The following is a 20,187-nucleotide window of genomic DNA, read 5'->3' on the forward strand; positions in this document are numbered from 1 at the left end:
CTCGGGTAAAATCTTCTGTGGTACAAAAAAAAATGTTTTACAAGTAATTTTCAGCAAAAAAAAATAAGATTTGTAAATTTCACCTCTACTTTGCTTTAATTCCTGTGAAATGCCTAAAGGGTTAAAACACTTTATGAATGCTGATTCGAATACTTTGAGGAGTGCGGTTTTCAAAATGCTCATACATATTAGATAAAAGTCGGCCTAACCCGCCAATTTCGGCGGGACCGTTTGACTATCTAACGTGTATGTGTGTGTATCCCAACACTCTCCAGACGGAAAATGTCAATGAAAAGATAGATCAGGCATTGTGGATTTCAACATGTCTGCTCCTTTGTTCCTGCAGGAGATAACCCGCTGCCTAAGGTGTCTGGCAGCAGCTTTTTTCGCCTCTCCCTATTGAAAACATATGCGTGGTCGGCTGAGCGTGCATGTGTACAGGGGAGTCAGGAGTAGTAGCCTTTGCCCGACAGCTTATGTAAGAGTTTGGGCAGATGTATTCAGACTATCGTTTAGCGGACAGCTACTGTATCTCCCCTAACCTCACCATAAACATGCCCATTCAGGTTAGATGAATGAGTATGATATATCAATACTGAGAGTGAGATAAGTGATCGACAGACAACTCTGGTTGCGCTTATCTTGAGGAAACTATAGTATCAGATAAGTGTCCGATCCCCATTTGCGCCAAAAGCAGATGCTGTGGGACAGTTTCACAATCTCTATAGATATGAGATGTCTGTGGAAATCAGTGGGATCTGCTGTCAAAAATGTCATGCCTTCGTCCAGCTTAACTGATGTGCAACATTTTGGGTCCATGTTCACTGTTGGGGTTTTCAGCGACCTCTGATTATGATATTATGATATGAGTTTCATGTCTAAGTTTATTAAAAACATCAATAGCGCTTGCTCTGGGGTTTTGTTTAGATTCACTATTCTGATTCAGTTGCTGACACAGTATGCAAAAAGATCTAAGGCCCTGTTGACGTCAGCGTCGGAGGCTCCGTTAGGGGCCTACGTGAGAGATTCTGTCATTTTCGCCAGACAAAATGATGGAAACCTGAAGGAGACCATTGAAGTCAATGCGTTCCGTTGGGCACTATTGGTTTCCGTCACACGATGGATCTCGAGCTTTCGGTATTCTTGTTGTTCTGAACAATGGAATCTGGAACGCAGATGTGAATACAGCCTAACTTTAACATATTCCTAGAATACATGTTGCATAAACTTCACAACCCATACCGTAAAATATCAAAGAGTCCTTTGGGGTAAACCATAGATTAACGATGAAAACTCGTGATAAGCATAAGATGGGTGTTTACATTACACTTGGGGTATGTTCATACGCAGAGTTTTTAGGTGTACTATGGGGCATATACCGGCGTTTAGGTCAGACAGGTTGTTTTTTTTATGGAACTGTTTTAAAAAAAACGGCACGTAAAAAGACGCCCAGTAAAAAGAAGGAGCATGTCACTTCTTGAGCCGTTTTTCATTGTGACAATAGAAAATCAGCTCCAAAAAACGCTGGCAAAAACGTTTTCGGCTACAAAAACGACTGAAAATCACAGGCTGTTTTCCCTTGAAAACAGCTCCGTCATTAGGTCTCTTTCACACAGCAGTATTTTGCATCTGTAAGGGTATGTGCACACACACTAATTACGTCCGTAATTGACGGACGTATTTCGGCCGCAAGTCCCGGACCGAACACAGTGCAGGGAGCCGGGCTCCTAGCATCATACTTATGTACGATGCTAGGAGTCCCTGCCTCTCCGTGGAACTACTGTCCCGTACTGAAAACATGATTACAGTACGGGACAGTTGTCCTGCAGAGAGGCAGGGACTCCTAGCGTCGTATATAACTATGATGCTAGGAGCCCGGCTCCCTGCACTGTGTTCGGTCCGGTACTTGCGGCCGAAATACGTCCGTCAATTACGGACGTAATTAGTGTGTGTGCACATACCCTTAAGGGTTTTTTGATGCGTTTTCTTACAGACTTTTTTGGAGCTGATTTTCTATTGATACAATGAAAAAGGGCTCCAAAAATGGCTCAAGAAGTGACCTGCACTTCTTTTTATGAGGCGTTTTTTACGTGCCGTTTTTACAAATGGCAGCGTAAAAAAAAATGCCCCATTGGAATGAAACGCAGTTTTTCCCATTGAACTCAGATGTTTGGAGGCGTTCAGCTTCGGTTTTTTCAGCCATTTTTTGGGGCGTTTACCACCTGAAAAACGGCTTAAAATAAGTCGTGCGAACATACCCCATACCCTAAGCCAAAACCAGGAGTGGATGCAAAACGCAGAGGTGGTACAAATTTTTCCATTATAGTTGTTCTGTTAGGGCATGTTCACACAGCTTATTTTCAGGCGTACTTTGGATTGTAAAATGCTCGTAACAATACGCTTCGTAAAAAAGAAGTGACAGGTCACTTGAAGCATTTACAAGCTAATTTTTGCCATTTCCTATCACTACAAAGAAGACTTTGAAGAAATGCTTCAAAAATGCTTGCAAAGATGAACGCCACTTTGATCGGCTCCAAAAACACCTGGATTCAGAGACTGTTGTCTCTTGAAATCATCAGCTTTGTATTTTTCAGCCTGAACATATGCCGTGTGAACATAGCCTAATGTTCCACTCCTGGTATTGACTTTTAAATACTAATAAAAATACTACCGTGTAAGGCCTGATTCAAATGAACATGTTAAACGTCCGTGGGACGGCCGACCCATGTAATTCAATGTGGCCGTTCACACAGCCGTTGTTTCAAAGGACCGTGTGAAGGGTCCGTGGGAAAATAGGACATCTCCTATCTTTTCGCGCATCACGCATCCCCCCATAGACTCTCAACTATGGGGGAAGCGTGACATCGCGTCCCGCAGCGCTGAACACGGATGCACCTCGGACGTGAAAAACGCTAGTTTTTCACGTCCGAGATGCGCAGCGTTCGTGTAAATCAGGCCTTACACTCATACTTACAAGGAAATTTGTACTAACACTGCAGTTCAATCCGAGAAATGAGGAGGACAATCATTTACATTTCTAAGGAGGGCACCTGCTAAACCCTAGGGACTCCCACCACACACTACCTACTGTCTTGGACGCCCACCTTTCAAGGACCAGCCCAGCCTGCCATGGCACTTATGGTTGAACAACTAATTTCCACCAATGAGAGATAATAATTTAATTTTTTATAGAATTTAAAGAATTATTAAACAATCAGATTTGTTCAAATCTTAATAATTGTTACATGTAATTATTGGGGGTACAGGGTACCACTGTGTGATACGTCAGGACAATACAAGTGTAGTTTGTACCAATACGGTGCACTGAACGGCGAATTGAATGAGTGCCGCAGAACATATCGCCTGCTCGTATGTTAATGTACAGTTCCATATGATAGCTATTGACTCCCAATGTAAGGGTATGTGCACACGACAACGCCAAATACGTCTGAAATTACGGAGTCGTTTTCAGGAGAAAACAGCTCCTGAACTTCAGACGTTTTTACAAGTGCACGCGTTTTTCGCGGCGTCTTTTATGGACGTAATTGGAGCTGGTTTTCAATGAAAAACGGCTCCAGTTACGTTCCAAGAAGTGTCCTGCACTTCTTTGACGCAGGCATAATTTTACGCGCTGTCTTTTGACAGCGACGCGTAAAATGACATCTCGTCTGCACAGATCATCGTAAGACCCATTGCAAGCAATGGGCAGATGTTTGCCGACGTATTGGAGCCGTCTTTTCAGGTGTAATTCGAGGCGATTACGTCTGAAGAGAGGTCGTGTGCACAAACCCGAAGAAAAAGTAAACGATCCAGTATCCGTGTTTTGCGCTTTCCACTTGTATTGAAAAGTGAATCAACTACACTATTCAATAGATTTGCAAAAAAATAAAATAAAAAATAAAGCATACAGGCATATAGCAGCCCAATGTTTACCAACAGTACACAGTTTTGACCATATGTTAGCCAATTGAGTCCATGGGCACAGCAAAATATACATCTCCTGAGCAATAAATCGAACGTACATGCCAACCAAAGCAAAAGTTGCAGGTTCCCTGTTTGCCACACCAACAAAACGAGGCCATTGATATACTACCCGCCTAAAAACGCTATAAAGAACGTTTTACTACACGTATCCGTGATCATAGCACCGGCCGGATGCCAGGGATCTTCACGCTCTGACGTCACACACTCACACAATTTCTAGTGAGCTGATTGGTAACGTTCCCCGGCACAGACGCAGGTGCAGCTACTCCTCGAATTCTGATTGGCCGCCTGACCTGGGGTGACGTCACGTGGGCGGCTCCAGTCGTTGTGGTTCTGTCCCTGTATTCTCATTGTGCACCTGCCCGTCTTTCCTGGTGACGCGCAGCGCGGGCACGCTGAGGGGCACGGATTATCTTTACTCGTGTGGTAAAAACTGGTAAGTGTGGGGGCTGCACAGTTGTCTGGGGTGGCACGGGGGTTCTTGTCAGTTCTATGAGAGGTGCGTGTATGCTCTCCTGTCATTGTGTGAGTGCAGTCACAGGGCAGGAGCTATAGCCTACATGTTTATATAGCAGCGTCCTGCGGGGAGAGGGGTTATGTAGAGGGCGTCTGGTGCCCTCCATCTAGGGTCCCGTGAAGGAAGAAGAGTGCTCGCCCATGATCTCATTAGTCTTTCCTACACAAATCCTTCCTGTCATCGAGGCCTCTGCCGCCGGTGCCCAGTAATCTCCTTGCTCAGATTATAATTCCTGTGCTCACATATGACAGCCCCATAACTACAGGCACTCCTAGGACATAGAGGTTTGGGTATTATTGAGTGTACTTGGACGGATTACTCCTGTTTCTCTTATACTTTGTTCTTGTTGTGTCGCCTTACCTAAGTGCTATTATGGGGCAGGGGTCTCAAACTCCTCCGGGTAAATGGGCTGCACATAGAAAATGGGCCGCGTTACTTTCAAACTTGACACAATACACAATTATTGTTAATCAATTTATTTTAACAACTATAACAATACTATATTACTATAACAATACTATATTACTATAACAATACTACATTACTATAACAATACTATAATAATACTACATTACTATAACAATACTACATTACTATAACAATACTACATTACTATAATACTACTACATTACTATAAGAATACTACATTACTATAATAACACTACATTACTATAATAATACTATATTACTATAATACTACCACATTACTATAACAATACTATAATAATACTACATTACTATAATAATACTACATTACTATAATAATACTATATTACTATAATACTACCACATTACTATAACAATACTATAATAATACTACATTACTATAACAATACTACATTACTATAACAATACTATATTACTATAATAACACTACATTACTATAACAATACTACATTACTATAATAATACTATATTACTATAATACTACCACATTACTATAACAATACTATAATAATACTACATTACTATAACAATACTACATTACTATAACAATACTATATTACTATAACAACACTACATTACTATAATAACACTACATTACTATAACAATACTACATTACTATAATAATACTATATTACTATAATACTACCACATTACTATAACAATACTATAATAATACTACATTACTATAACAATACTACATTGCTATAACAATACTATATTACTATAACAATACTACATTACTATAACAATACTATAACAATACTATATTACTATAACAATACTATAATAATACTACATTACTATAACAATACTACATTACTATAACAATACTATAATAATACTACATTACTATAACAATACTATATTACTATAACAACAACAATACTACATTACTACTATAATACTACAATAACACTACATTACTATAACAATACCACACTACTATAATAATATTACATTACTATAATACTACATTACTATAACAACAATACTACATTACTATAATAATACTACACTACTATAATAATACTACATTTCTATAACAATACTACATTACTATAATAATAATACTACCGTACATTACTACTATAATAATACTACATTACTATAATAACACTACATTACTATAATAATACTACATTACTATAACAATGCTACATTACTACTATAATATCACTACATTACTATAAGAATACTACATTACTATAATAATACTACATTACTATAACAATACTACATTACTATAACAATACAACATTACTATAATAACACTACTACATTACTATAACAATACAACATTACTATAATACTACATTATTATAACAATACTACATTACTACTATAACAATACTACATTACTATAATAATACTACATTACTATAACAATACAACATTACTATAATAATACTACATTACTATAATACTACTACATTACTATAATAATACTACATTACTATAACAATACTACATTACTATACCAATACTACATTACTATAACAATGCTACATTACTACTATAATAACACTACATTACTATAACAATACTACATTACTATAACAATACTACACTACTATAATAATACTACATTACTATAACAATACAACATTACTATAATAATACTACATTACTATAATACTACATTATAACAATACTACATTGCTATAATAATACTACATTACTATAACAATACAACATTACTATAATAATACTACATTACTATAATACTACTACATTACTATAAGAATACTACATTACTATACCAATACTACATTACTATAATATTACTATAAGGCTGGATTCACACGAGCACATTACGTCCGTAATGGACGGACGTATTTCGGCCGCAAGTCCCGGACCAAACACACTGCAGGGAGCCGGGCTCCTAGCATCATACTTATGTACGACGCTAGGAGTCGCTGCCTCTCCGTGGAACTACTGTCCCATACTGAAAACATGATTACAGTACGGGACAGTTGTCCCGCAGCAAGGCAGGGACTCCTAGCGTCGTACATAACTAAGTGTGTTCGGTCCGGGACTTGCAGCCGAAATACGTTCCGTCCATTACGGACGTAATGTGCTCGTGTAAATCCAGCCTGATAATAATACATTACTATAACAATACTATTACTATAATACTACATTGCTATAACAATACTACACTACTATAACAATATTACATTACTATAACAATACTACATTACTATAATACTACTAAATTACTATATTACTATAATACTACATTACTATAACACTACTACATTACTATTATAATACTACATTGCTATAACAATACTACATTACTATAATATTACTAAATTACTATAATACTACATTACTATAATAATACTACATTACTATAATAATACTACATTACTATAATAATACTACATTTCTATAACTCTATAATACTACATTACTATAATATTACTATAATACGACTACATTACTATAACAATATTACATTACTACTATAACAATACTACATTATTATAACAATAATACATTACTATAAGGCGGGATTCACACGACAGGGTCCCGCCCGAGTGTCGGCCGGTAAAATCGGCCATTTTGCCCGGCCGGTTTGCATAAAGTTTTGCATCCGTTCCGGGCCGGGCAGATCTGGACAGTGACATCAGCGGCAACTCCTGAAGGGGAATCCCCATGTGTTCGGGGATTCCGCTTCAGGAGCTTCCCCTGATGTCACTGCCCAGATATGGACAGAGACATCAAGCGCTCTGTCCAGGAGCGGAATCCCCGAAAACACGGGGATTCCGCTCCTTCAAGGAGCTAAAGTGGGGCTAGCGCAGAGCAGGGAGATACCTCCCTGCTTTGCTATAGTTGCGTCGCTACAGTAGTAGCAGCCGCAGCAGCAGCCGCTGCTAGCGGTGCCATGGAAGGTGTCGCCGGGCCAGGGCGCTTTTAAAACAAGCAGGGGAAGGGAGCCAGCGCAGTGCTCCCTCCACCTGCTGTACACCCCGGCCCTGCCACACAGTGTACAGCGTACAGCCATTCGTCCGAATGGCATCAACTACTCCTCCTCACATGCACTCTGCGCTGTGAGGAGGAGGAGATAGAGCGCAAGCGACGGAAAAACCGGCCATCACTCGGGACACATTCCGGTGATGGCCGTGTATTACCCGGCCCCATAGACTTCTATTGGAGCCGGGCGGCCGGGTAGCCGGCCGAAAATAGAGCATGTCCTATTTTTTGACGGCCGGTTTTCCCGGCCGTCAAAAAATCGGTCGTATGAATAGCCCCATTATGGGTCTATTATTCCTAATGCAGCCGGGTGCCGGCCGATTTATGAACGGCCGGCACCCGGCCAGGAAACCCTGTCGTGTGAATGAGGCCTAACAATAATACATTACTATAATAATACTACATTACTATGAGGCTGGGTTCACACGACCTATTTTCAGACGTAAACGAGGCGTATTATGCCTCGTTTTACGTCTGAAAATAGGGCTACAATACGTCGGCAAACATCTGCCCATTCATTTGAATGCGTTTGCCGACGTACTGTGCAGACGACCTGTCAGTTACGCGTCGTCGTTTGACAGCTGTCAAACGACAACGCATAAAAATACAGCCTCGTCAAAAGAAGTGCAGGACACTTCTTTGGACGTTTTTGGAGCTGTTTTCTCATAGACTCCAATGAAAACAGCTCCAAAAACGGACGTAAAAAACGCCGCAAAAACGGCGCGAAAAACACGAGTTGCTCAAAAAACGTCTGAAAATCAGGGGCTGTTTTCCCTTGAAAACAGCTCTGTATTTTCAGACGTTTTTGGTCACTACGTGTGCACATACCCTAAGGCTGGATTCACACGAGCACATTACGTCCGTAATGGACGGACGTATTTCGGCCGCAAGTCCCGGACCGAACACACTGCAGGGAGCCGGGCCCCTAGCATCATAATTATCTACAACGCTAGGAGTCGCTGCCTCTCCGTGGAACTACTGTCCCGTACTGAAAACATGGTTACAGTACGGGACAGTTGTCCGGTAGCGAGGCAGGGACTCCTAGCGTCGTAATGTGCTCGTGTGAATCCAGCCTAACAATAATACATTACTATAATACTACTAGATTACTAGAACAATACTACATTACTATAACAATACTACAGTACTATAATACTACATTACTATAATAATACTACATTACTATAATAACACATTCCTAAAACACTATTATAATACTACATTACTCTAATACTACTACACTACTATAATAATACTACATTACTATAATAACACTACATTCCTAAAACACTATTATAATACTACTACACTACTATAATACTACATTACTACTACACTACTATAATACTACATTACTATAACTCTATAATAATACTACATTACTATAACAATACTACATTACTATAATACTACCACATTACTATAATAATACTACATTCCTAAAACACTATAATATTACTACATTACTATAATATTACCACATTACTATAATAATACTACATTACTATAATACGACTACACTACTACAATAATAATACATTACTATAACTATAATAATACTACATTACTATGATACTACATTACTATAACAATACCACATTACTATAATACTACCACATTACCATAATAATACTACATTACTATAAAAATCACACACACACACACACACACACACACACACTGTCCATGTATGGACAGTTATCACAGGGGATCCTCCTGGACCAGATTCCCCGGCCAGAGCATTGCTGATGCTCGGTCTGGGGATTCCTCTGCTGGAGGAGCCCCTGAAGTCACTGTCCGTATATGGACAGTGGCTTCAGGGGATCCTCCAGCAGAGCAATCCCCAGCGTCGCTCTGTCTGGGGATTCCACTCCTATAGGGAGCCCCAATGGAGCTATCTACAGGGAGGGAGGATGTAGCCCGGCAAACAGGGTGGCGTGTGTGGGGCACTATCTACAGGGGGGTTTGCACTATCTAGAGGGAGCTGTGTGGCCGTTGCTTACCTACCACCAACAATCCAGCAGCGCGGGAAAGGGCATGCTCTCCCGAGAGAGCTTCGGTGCCCCGCGAGCCACAGATGATAGCCTCAGGGGCTGCATGCGGCCCGAGGGCCGCGTATTTCAGTCCCTGCTCTAGAGGGACATATGCTATGCAATGACTGGCACAAGTGGGGCGTACATCTTTTTTCCACCCTGGCCTTTGGCCTTACTATTTAATGGGGGAAATATATTAAGACTGGCGTGTCAAACGCCAGTCTTAAACGAATTAATGCTGGCGGAAAATGCTCCAAATATATTAAGAGGTGCACACTGCTAAATATATTTAGAACATCTTTGGCTGTCTGTGTTACAGAAATGCATATTTAGGCCTGCCATGAGCATATGTAGATTTGCGGCATAACTTAAGCCAGTTTTTGGAGTAAATTATGATAAATCTGTTGTTTTGTCAGAGGCCCCGCCCCCTTTGCTAAACCTTGCCCTTTTCTCAACCATATCAAAAAGTGGCGAGAAAAGTAAAAAGTTGAGAATTTGAGCACAACTATGGCGTGCACAAAAGTTAGCAACCTTTTTTTATGCCAGAAAAATGGCGGAAATCTGTTGTCTATGTGTAGCCCCGACCATACAAGTCAATGGAGCACTGGCACACCATAGTAGTAATTTTCATTGAATTGTTTAAAGAATAGTTTTGTGTATTCGCTGTCGCATTGCGTCCCGTTTGGTTTGCCGTTCTGTGTCACTAAATACATTCCTTTGGTTAGCTGGTGAGCTAGTAGATTTTTCTTTTCTAAGGCCTTATTTACACGAGCGTACTTCACGTCCGTGATAGGTGCGTGAAAATCACGCGCGTCGCACGGACCTATATAAGGCAATGGGGCCGTTCAGACAGTCCGTGATTTTCACGCAGCGTGTCCGCTGCGTGAAACCCACAAAATGTCCTATACTTCCGTGTGTCCGCTGCGTGAAACTCACAAAATGTCCTATACTTCCGTGTGCTGCACATGATTCGCGCAACAGTAGATCAAGAAATGAAGGGAAAAATAAAACCACCTCCTTCATCTCTTTTTCTAAACCGCATGTCATAAGGATGGCATATGCGGGAAAATCACGCAGCCACGCACCAAACTCTTATGCCACACGGAACTGCAACGTGCAAAAAAACGCACACGTTCGTGTGAATTTCGCCTAAGGCTGTGTTCACATCTTCGTTTCGGGTTCCATTTTTCTGCTACGTCATATTAACAGAATAACGAGAATACTGCAAGTCCCAGACGGAACACGTTAGCATTAAAGGCTATGAACACCTTTCAGGGTTTTTTTTTTTTTTTTTAATGAATAGATTAGTCAGTGTGATTAGTGTAACTTTAAATAGTTTTTATTAAAAATTCCTTTTATTTTTGGAGATACAAATGTCCTGTATTCTCTATACAGAACAGCTGTATCTCTCGTTTTACACTGAATCCGTCAGTCCCGTGGACCTGACGGGTTCTGTGTCAACAGGTCCTGCGTGTCTCTGACATGGAGGATCCACTTGTAATCTATCACATCTAAGTTCAGAACTTAGATGTGATCGATTACAGGACCCACCGACACTGAACCCATCAGGTCGGCGGATTCAGTGTAAAACGAGCCGATTCAGTGGAATGGATCAGTATTTTAAAATTACGGTTCTGTGCATGGGGCCTTATACTGTGAACTGCCGCTACAAGTGTGTCGGCAATTCACAGTACAATCCGTGCAAATGAAGGGGTAGCAGCGCTTGTACAAGTACATTGTCAAAATGCCATTTATCTCATTCTACACACGGACAGTCATGCAATGTTGTGTCAAAGTGCAATTTTTCTTTAAAAAAAGCAGAAAATCAATTCACCAAACATCCTAAAAATAAAAGTTCAATATGCGCTGACTTCATACATACATTTATGCCTCTGTCTGTAAGCACATATCTTCATAAAATCAACGGAATTGAAGAGATTAAAAATCTGGTTGTAAGCTGGAAATTAAAAAAAAGTGACAACCTATAAAATACAAGGATTCCACACCTTAAAAGGTGAGTGCTCCCCCCAAACCCTATATATTTGCTGAAAGCAGACAACCTGACGATTGCAGCTGTCTTGACGTGTCCTCCTTCATGTTCCTGGTGAGAAATTATTTAAAGGGAACCTGTCACCTGCATTTAACCTATTAAACCAGCAGTACCTGGTAGAAGTGTGCGAAAAATCATTTTTATGTAGCCTATAATTATCTTCTAAGTAGACACTGTACCTTTTAGTATTCCATTTCTTGTGTTCCTGTGCCTTATGCTAATGAGCATAAGAGTCATATTTTCGTTCCTCAAGCCATTCCAAGTTTGCCCCACCTCCTTACTTTTGATTGACACCTCCTCGCCTCCCCCCAGCTAATATGAAATCCCGCGCTTCTGCATCGATGTTCTGCTGCGTGCGCACACTGGGACACCATAGCGGTGCATGTGCAGTAAGTAGATTTGAGGCCTGGATGTAGCAGGGAAGGGTGTCGGACCATACATGACAGGCGCATTCGCGCTATCTCAGACAAGATATTGGCATTCAGGACGGGCCAGTTTTCAGCGGTGGGCGGGCATAAGAAGAGGAACGAACGAGACTGCCGGATTATTACCATAAAAGGCGCAAAATGCCTGCAGACAGTTATTCACGGTTGGAGGAGGGGTTTAGGAGAGGGGATAACGGCAATAAACTTTTGACAGTAGCGGCAGGCGAGGGGCGAGTAGAGTTCAATAGGTGAAATGCTGGTGACAGGTTCCCTTTAAAACAAATAATGCATTATAACATACAATTGCACCTAAAGCTCACATACAAGCAGAGGTTTAAACATAAAATAATAGGTCAAGGTGTGCAAAGTTCATATACCACATACGTCTACATCATCAAGAGCTTTTTCTCTTAACGCTGAAAAAGAGGCCGTGTTATATTTGGCCATCATCTACAAATGTGTTAAAATATACACTGCGCATGGTATTCTGCTACCAGCATACCGTGTATAAAAATACAACGTAATAATGTATACACACAACCACCGTCACGCAACTTTACATCAAACGGTCATTATAAGCAAAAGCTTCATGAAAATTCAACTTTCTGACTGAAATGCGTACTTAAAGAGGCTCTGTCACCAGATTTTGCAACCCCTATCTGCTATTGCAGCAGATAGGCGCTGCAATGTAGATTACAGTAACGTTTTTATTTTTAAAAAACGAGCATTTTTGGCCAAGTTATGACCATTTTTGTAGTTATGCAAATGAGGCTTGCAAAAGTCCAAGTGGGTGTGTTTAAAAGTAAAAGTCCAAGTGGGCGTGTATTATGTGCGTACATCGGGGCGTGTTTACTACTTTTACTAGCTGGGCGTTGTGTATAGAAGTATCATCCACTTCTCTTCAGAACGTCCAGCTTCTGACAGAGCAGATCTGTGACGTCACTCACAGGTCCTGCATCGTCACTCACAGGTCCTGCATCGTGTCGGCCACATCGGCACCAGAGGCTACAGTTGATTCTGCAGCAGCATCAGCGTTTGCAGGTAAGATCGACTTACCTGCAAACGCTGATGCTGCTGCAGAATCAACTGTAGCCTCTGGTGCCGATGTGGCCGACACGATGCAGGACCTGTGAGTGACGTCACAGATCTGCACTGTCAGAAGCTGGGCGTTCTGAAGAGAAGTGGATGATACTTCTCATCAGAACGCCCAGCTAGTAAAAGTAGTAAACACGCCCCGATGTACGCACATAATACACGCCCACTTGGACTTTTACTTTTAAACACACCCACTTGGACTTTTGCAAGCCTCATTTGCATAACTACAAAAATGGTCATAACTTGGCCAAAAATGCTCGTTTTTTTAAAAATAAAAACGTTACTGTAATCTACATTGCAGCGCCGATCTGCTGCAATAGCAGATAGGGGTTGCAAAATCTGGTGACAGAGCCTCTTTAAGCAGACCTCCTATGCAAAAAATAGTGTACTCTGCAAAGAACTGGAAGATGTTCGGAGTTGTTACTTATCTTCATAGGTTCGTGTGTTAAAGAACCGCCAAAACCACAGGAATGCAGCAACTCATTTTTGCATGCAAACTAAGTTGGAAGAATATAGGTTTATTTTTTATCATCCCCTTCCCCTATACAAACTTTTGCGCGCGCAAATGCACTTAACAGCTCCGTGTGTCATCCCCGTATGATGCGTGGCTGCGTGATTTTCGTGCAGCCGCCATCATTATGACACTCTGTTTGTATGTTCGTAAACAGAAAAGCACGTGGTGCTTTTCTGTTTTCATTCATACTTCTTACAGCTGTTGCACGAATCACGCGCGTCCCACGGAGGTGCTTCCGTGTGGTGTGCGTGATTTTCACACACCCATTGACTTCAATGGGTGCGTGATGCGCGAACAGCGCAGAAATATAGGACATGTCGTGCGTTTCACGGACACACGCTGCGTGAAAATCACGGACTGTCTGCATGGCCCCATAGGCTAATATAGGTTTGTGCGAGGCGCGTGAAAATCACGTGCGTTGCATGGACGTATTACACGTTTGTGTAAATCCTCCCTAAGGGCTTATTCAGACGAACGTTATATACGTCCGTGCAACGCGCGGGATATTCATGCGCGTCACACGGACCTATATTAGTCTATGGGGGCATGCAGACAGTCCGTGAGTTTTACGCAGCGTTGGTCGGCTGCGTAAAAGTCACGACATGTCCGTTCTTTGGGCGTTTTTCACGCATCACGCACCCATCGAAGTCAATGGGTGCGTGAAAACCACGCATGCCACACGGAAGCACTTCCGTGCGAACAGCGTGAGTCGCGCAACAGCTGTGAAAAGGATGAATGAAAACAGAAAAGCACCACGTGTTTTTCTGTTTACAAACATCCAAATGGAGTGTCATGATGATTGCGGCTGCGCGAAAATCACGCAGCCACGCATCATATGCTGATGCCACACGGAGCAGTTAAGTGCTTTTGCGCACGCAAAACGCCGCATTTTTTGCGTGTGCCAAACGCACACGCTTGTGTGAATCCAGCCTAAGGCTGATTTCTCACAGAGCGCAAGGGAATTCTGTGCGGAAATTCTGCAGCATTTACAGTAGCAGCAAAGTGAATGAGATTTAACAAATCTCATTGCCACGCTGTAGGAAAAAACGTGCAAAATCTGTGCGGAAAGTGTTCTGCGGTGCATGTCCATTTATGCTGCGGGTTCTGAGCGGAGATGCTGCATGTTTGGCCCATAAATTTAAATGGGGAGCGTAAATTCCACAACAGATTTGGTTTGTTGAAGTTTTTACAGCAGAAACGCAATGAAATCCGCTGGGAATTGACATTCTGGACGTGAACTACGCTCGTGTAAATAAGGTCTAATTGTGCATTTTTCGGGGTAGTTTTTACGTTTTGATGCATTTTTCATGCTTCCGATTTTGGTGCGATTTTTATTTATTTTTTCTTCTTCTTCTCTGCACTAGGTAGATACAATTCGCAAGTGGAAACGCAAGATCAATTTCCGTCCCCAAAAATACGCAGCAGGTACCTGAGATTTCCTGGAATCTCCTTGACTATGCTGGTACTGTATTATGCTGCTGATTTGCTGCACTTAAGGCTGGGTTCACACGACCATGTTACGTCCGTAATTTACGGAACGTATTTCGGCCGGAAGACCCGGACCGAACACAGTGCAGGGAGCCGGGCTCCTAGCATCATAGTTATGTACGATGCTAGGAGTCCCTGCCTCTCTGCAGGACAACTGTCCCGTACTGTAATCATGTTTTCAGTACGGGACAGTAGTTCCACGGAGAGGCAAGGACTCCTAGCGTCGTACATAACTATGATGCTAGGAGCCCGGCTCCCTGCACTGTGTTCGGTCCGGGACTTCCGGCCGAAATACGTTCCGTACATTACGGACGTAACATGGTCGTGTGAACCCAGTCTTATACGCATCGTGTGCATTGGGCCTAAAGCTGGGTTCCCACAGTGCAGATTTGCTGCAGAATTTGCCTGTATTTTTTAAGCCAAAACCAGAAACGGAACGTTAACAGCAGAAATATATAAAGAAAGGCCTTATAGATCTGCTCTCCTGGATCCAATTCAGGTTTTGGCTTACAAAATACGGGAAAAATCTGCAGCAAGTCTGCACTGTGGGAACCCTGTCTAAAGCTGTGTTCCCACATCGTGGTCAAATCCAGTTTTTTGCAGAGATTTAAAAACAAAACCAAATCTGCGAAAATCGCAGCAAAAAAACTCAAATTGACCGCAACTTGTGAGCACAAACTAATCCTCAATAATTACAATTCCCTAAACTTAGGGTATATTCACACAGTGCAGTTTCACCGCAAAAAATGAATGCATATGCCGGTTCTGTTTTCGGCCGTGGAAAAACCACACCATGTAAATACATCCTTAGGCCTTATTCACACGAACGCGTTGAAACAATGGCTGTCACACAGACCCATATAATTCAATGTGGCAGTTCACACAGCCGTTGTTTCAATGGACCGTGTGAAGGATCCGTGAGAATATAGGATATGTCCTCTTTTTTCACGCATCCCTCCATTGACTCTAGTCTATGGGGGATGCGTGATATCGCGTCCCGCAGCGCAGAGCACGGATGCACCTCTGACGGGAAAGACGTCCGGTTTTCACGTCCGTGATGAGTAACGCTCGTGTTAATCCGGCCTTAATCTAATGCTTTAAAGGGGTTTTCCAGCCAGTAAAAAATGATGGCGATCCTCAGGATAGTGCATCAATCACTGATGGGTTGGGGTCCGACTCCCGGGACCCCCGCCGTTTGCCTTATTTAAGGGGCCGCAGCTCTCATATGAGAGTTGCTTCCCCTTCATTTCTTCTTGCTCACTGAATCTTTGACACGTATTTAGAGGTTCACAGGTATTGCAGCCTTTTCTCCCATTGAAGTGAATTGGAGTAAAGGCTGCAATACCTGTGTATCGCCGCTAAATGCGTGTCGAAGATTCACTGTGAGGAAGTAGATATGGACCCCCATTCAAAATGGCTGATCGGCGGGGGTCCCGGGAGTCGGACCCCGACCCATCAGCTATTGATGGCCTATCGTGGGGATAGGCCATACATTTTTACTGGCTGGAAAACCTCTTTAACTAATACTGATGTAAAAAAAAATTTGACTGACGAAAATCTTTTTCATCCAAGAGAAATATGTTAGACATTCCTCTCTAGTGATAATCGTTATCGCTGTGATTGTTGTGTTTAATGGCTAATGAATAGGTCATCAGATTTCACGCTAAAGACCGGGTACGGACAGGATAGAGACAATGTAAAATGTACAAACTTTATTGAGGTTTGTGTGGTGCAAGTACTTGGTGCGACTTATGTAACGCTGCGATCTGGACGCTGGTAAACGTCCGGGTAGTCAAAAAATGGCCCAATTATGCGCACTGGAGTGATTCGTTGAGCTGCTGCTAAGTTCCCCCATATGTGACCATAGGAAAGCAGGTATTCTCTCTGATTGATCAGGAGGTGATAACATGAAGAAAAGTTCATGTTCCACCTCTTCCTAGGGTCAACTACAGCCGTACAGAGACAGGCGGAGGATGATGCATATGAAAACCAGGTCATGAGTTTAAATGTCTGACAGGTGAAGAAAAGTTGTGGTAGAGCAAGAGACGTTCTCTGCAAATCTGCTTTTTATTTTTGACCATAGATATGCTATAAGAGTCTGTGATCATTTCTATTAACTTGAATTATCTTTTAAAGATCTTATTCGGCTGCAGAATATTTCCACCGCCGATTTTTCAGCAAATTTGCAACTAATCCGCAACAAAATCTACAAATGTTACATGCGGATTTTGGTGCAAATTTCACCCTATTCATTGCAAAGGGTGAAACCTGTGGTGAAAATCCGCAACAAATCTGTGTGATGCCAAAGGGTGTAAGGAAATGTAATTCTGCACACCGAACTACAATCAAGAAGACCGAATCAATGGTCAGACTTTTTGTAAAGCAATAGGAAATCTTAGAACATAGACCGGTGTTTGGATGTAACGGCCATATATATATATATATATATATATATATATATATATATATATATATATGAGCAGGAAGCCTGAAATCTAAAGAATTAAAATGGCGATCTTTTGTCCATTTTAAATCAAGTTTTAAAATAACGTTCATATTTCTCTTAGGCTGTATTCACACAAGCGGGTGTTAAATCGGCCGTGAAAAGCGACTGATTTGCATCCGTGTGTGACCCGAGTCTACTGAATAATCCGGGAAAAGGGGCAAAAATGGGACACAGTGGTTTGTTTTTTTCTCACATGCCGTTCACACGGTCCATTAAAAAAAACGGCCATCACACGGCAGATTATCCCTGTCATGTGAATAAGCTTATTTATTCATGAAAAATAATTCCATAAATATTTGTAGTCTTGCTGTTGGATATTGGCCTTGGTATTGCTGTGAGATCACTTCTGTCAGTGATGGGCTGAGTACACATTTGTTGTTAATTCCATGGGTGCAGAAATATGTAATTCAAGCTTCATCACACAATAGACCTCAACGGATGTCATGTTCCGTTGCGGTATCCGTCGCTTTGCCGCTGCATGCTGTGCTATTTTTACATCAAATGTGACCGAATCTGCAACGGAGGTTCTAGACAGCCTCCAACACAGATGTGAACAGATCCTTACAAGTCCATTCTTCTATCTAGCAACTGTTGTGCGCTGTCCTTATAGGATGCCTTTGTATTTCTGCTTACATCTTCCCACTAGACAGGTATTAAATATACATGAGAAGCTTTAGTACCATGTAATTTTACCCCTGGCCAAGACAGATTATTGCTTTTCTATTGCCAGGATAATTATCAAAAGTAATTTACTGCAACATGAGAAGTGCAGTTTTTTTTCTAGAGCTCACCAGAGGGAGGTTACATTCATCACATTGCTAGCAACGCAAATTGTGAGTAAGTGTTGCTTTATCTTCTCAAACTATAGAATGCTGTACATTATGGAAAATTAAGGGTAGCAGTCAGCAAGCGCCGGTCTGTATGTCTGTAATAATATATTACATCTTACCCGGAATAACTCTTTAACCCCTTAACGTCCTGTAACGAATATATCCATCACGAGCCGGAGCTAGTATCCGCATCGTGATGGATATTCTCGTCACTCGGATCTCGTGAATGCTGGCACTGTGCCCACAAGATCAATGGCAAGAGCACAGTTGGTATGCACAGCCTGGCTCCTGCCGCAGCTGCCGAGATAATGCCGATCCCGGCAGTTTAACCCCTTAGATGCCACGGAAATTCAGCCGGAAAGACTCACCACAAACGCTAGTCTTAATCCAATGTGTGCTGGAGTAAGATGCGCCAAATTTATTAAGAGGCCCACCTATTTCTTAATAAAAAGGGGTGCTCCTCTTTATATGGTGTGTGCCAAAATGATGCATTGGTGGTGTAACGCTTTTAATAAACACCCCTCATAGAACCTGTATAAATTCTGCTACATTTTTTTTTCCCCCTTGTGTCAGCTGCTGAAGATTTATATTTATTGAACCATTGCATGTAGAGGGAGCTGAAGAATCAGAACACGGTAACCACCATTACATTCTAATCTGTGATGTTAGGTTTGCTGGTGACCTAAAAGGAAAAAAAAATGTTTGGAGAAACCTTTTGATCGTTTTTTTGTTTTTTTTTAGGTATCTGGATGATGTGTTTACTATGGCTACCGACCCCCTTGAAGGCTTTCATGAAGTGAATCTTGCTTCACCCACAACTCCAGATGTTGGTGTTATAGATATAAAACCTCAGGAACCCACTACCTCGCCTAATGTCCTCTATAGACATTTAAGTGTCAGTTCAAACCCTAGCCAACCAAACACACTAAATGCATCAGACCTACCAACACAGCCTGTGTATTCTTCTCCAAGGCATTTAAACTGTCGGGGCGTTACAGGGAAAAGGTAAGACATAGCAGATTAAGAATAATCTTTTAAAGGGATATTCCAGTTTCGGCAAATAAATGGTTTTCTTCCTACAATGAAAAGTTATAAAATTTTCCAAAATACTTTCTATATCAGTTATCAAGACCTCTGCTTGCTGACATTCAATAGGAACCTTTATTATTTACTGCGAATGGGTAATCTTTCCTGGTCATGTGATGGACACACAGGTGCAGGACTGATTACAGTTCAGTTATCAGAGCTATGTCTTTTCACCGCTGTAAACAATGAAAATTCCTTTTGAATTTCTGCAAGCAGAGATCCTGAAAACCAT

The 20,187-nt window shown here is 41.6% G+C and overlaps 1 protein-coding gene across 4 annotated transcripts in view; it reads left to right on the top strand.

The window, feature by feature from the left end:
- The first annotated feature begins 4,316 nt into the window (after positions 1 to 4,316).
- Positions 4,317 to 20,187, top strand: part of RAB3IP (RAB3A interacting protein) — a 42,870-nt gene continuing 26,999 nt past the window's right edge. For 2 of the 4 annotated variants that reach the window (XM_075856942.1, XM_075856945.1), the window contains exons 1-2: positions 4,317 to 4,420; positions 19,611 to 19,874. In XM_075856942.1, coding sequence (XP_075713057.1) covers positions 19,633 to 19,874 — 242 coding nt within the window. In that variant the 5' untranslated portion in view covers positions 4,317 to 4,420; positions 19,611 to 19,632. Of the gene's footprint in view, positions 4,421 to 15,409; positions 15,471 to 19,442; positions 19,505 to 19,610; positions 19,875 to 20,187 lie in introns of those variants that run through there. The other 2 variants (XM_075856943.1, XM_075856944.1) reach the window with 2 other exon arrangements.

Source organism: Rhinoderma darwinii, chromosome 3 (assembly GCF_050947455.1).
Source record: "Rhinoderma darwinii isolate aRhiDar2 chromosome 3, aRhiDar2.hap1, whole genome shotgun sequence".
Classification (NCBI taxonomy): Eukaryota; Metazoa; Chordata; class Amphibia; order Anura; family Rhinodermatidae; genus Rhinoderma; species Rhinoderma darwinii.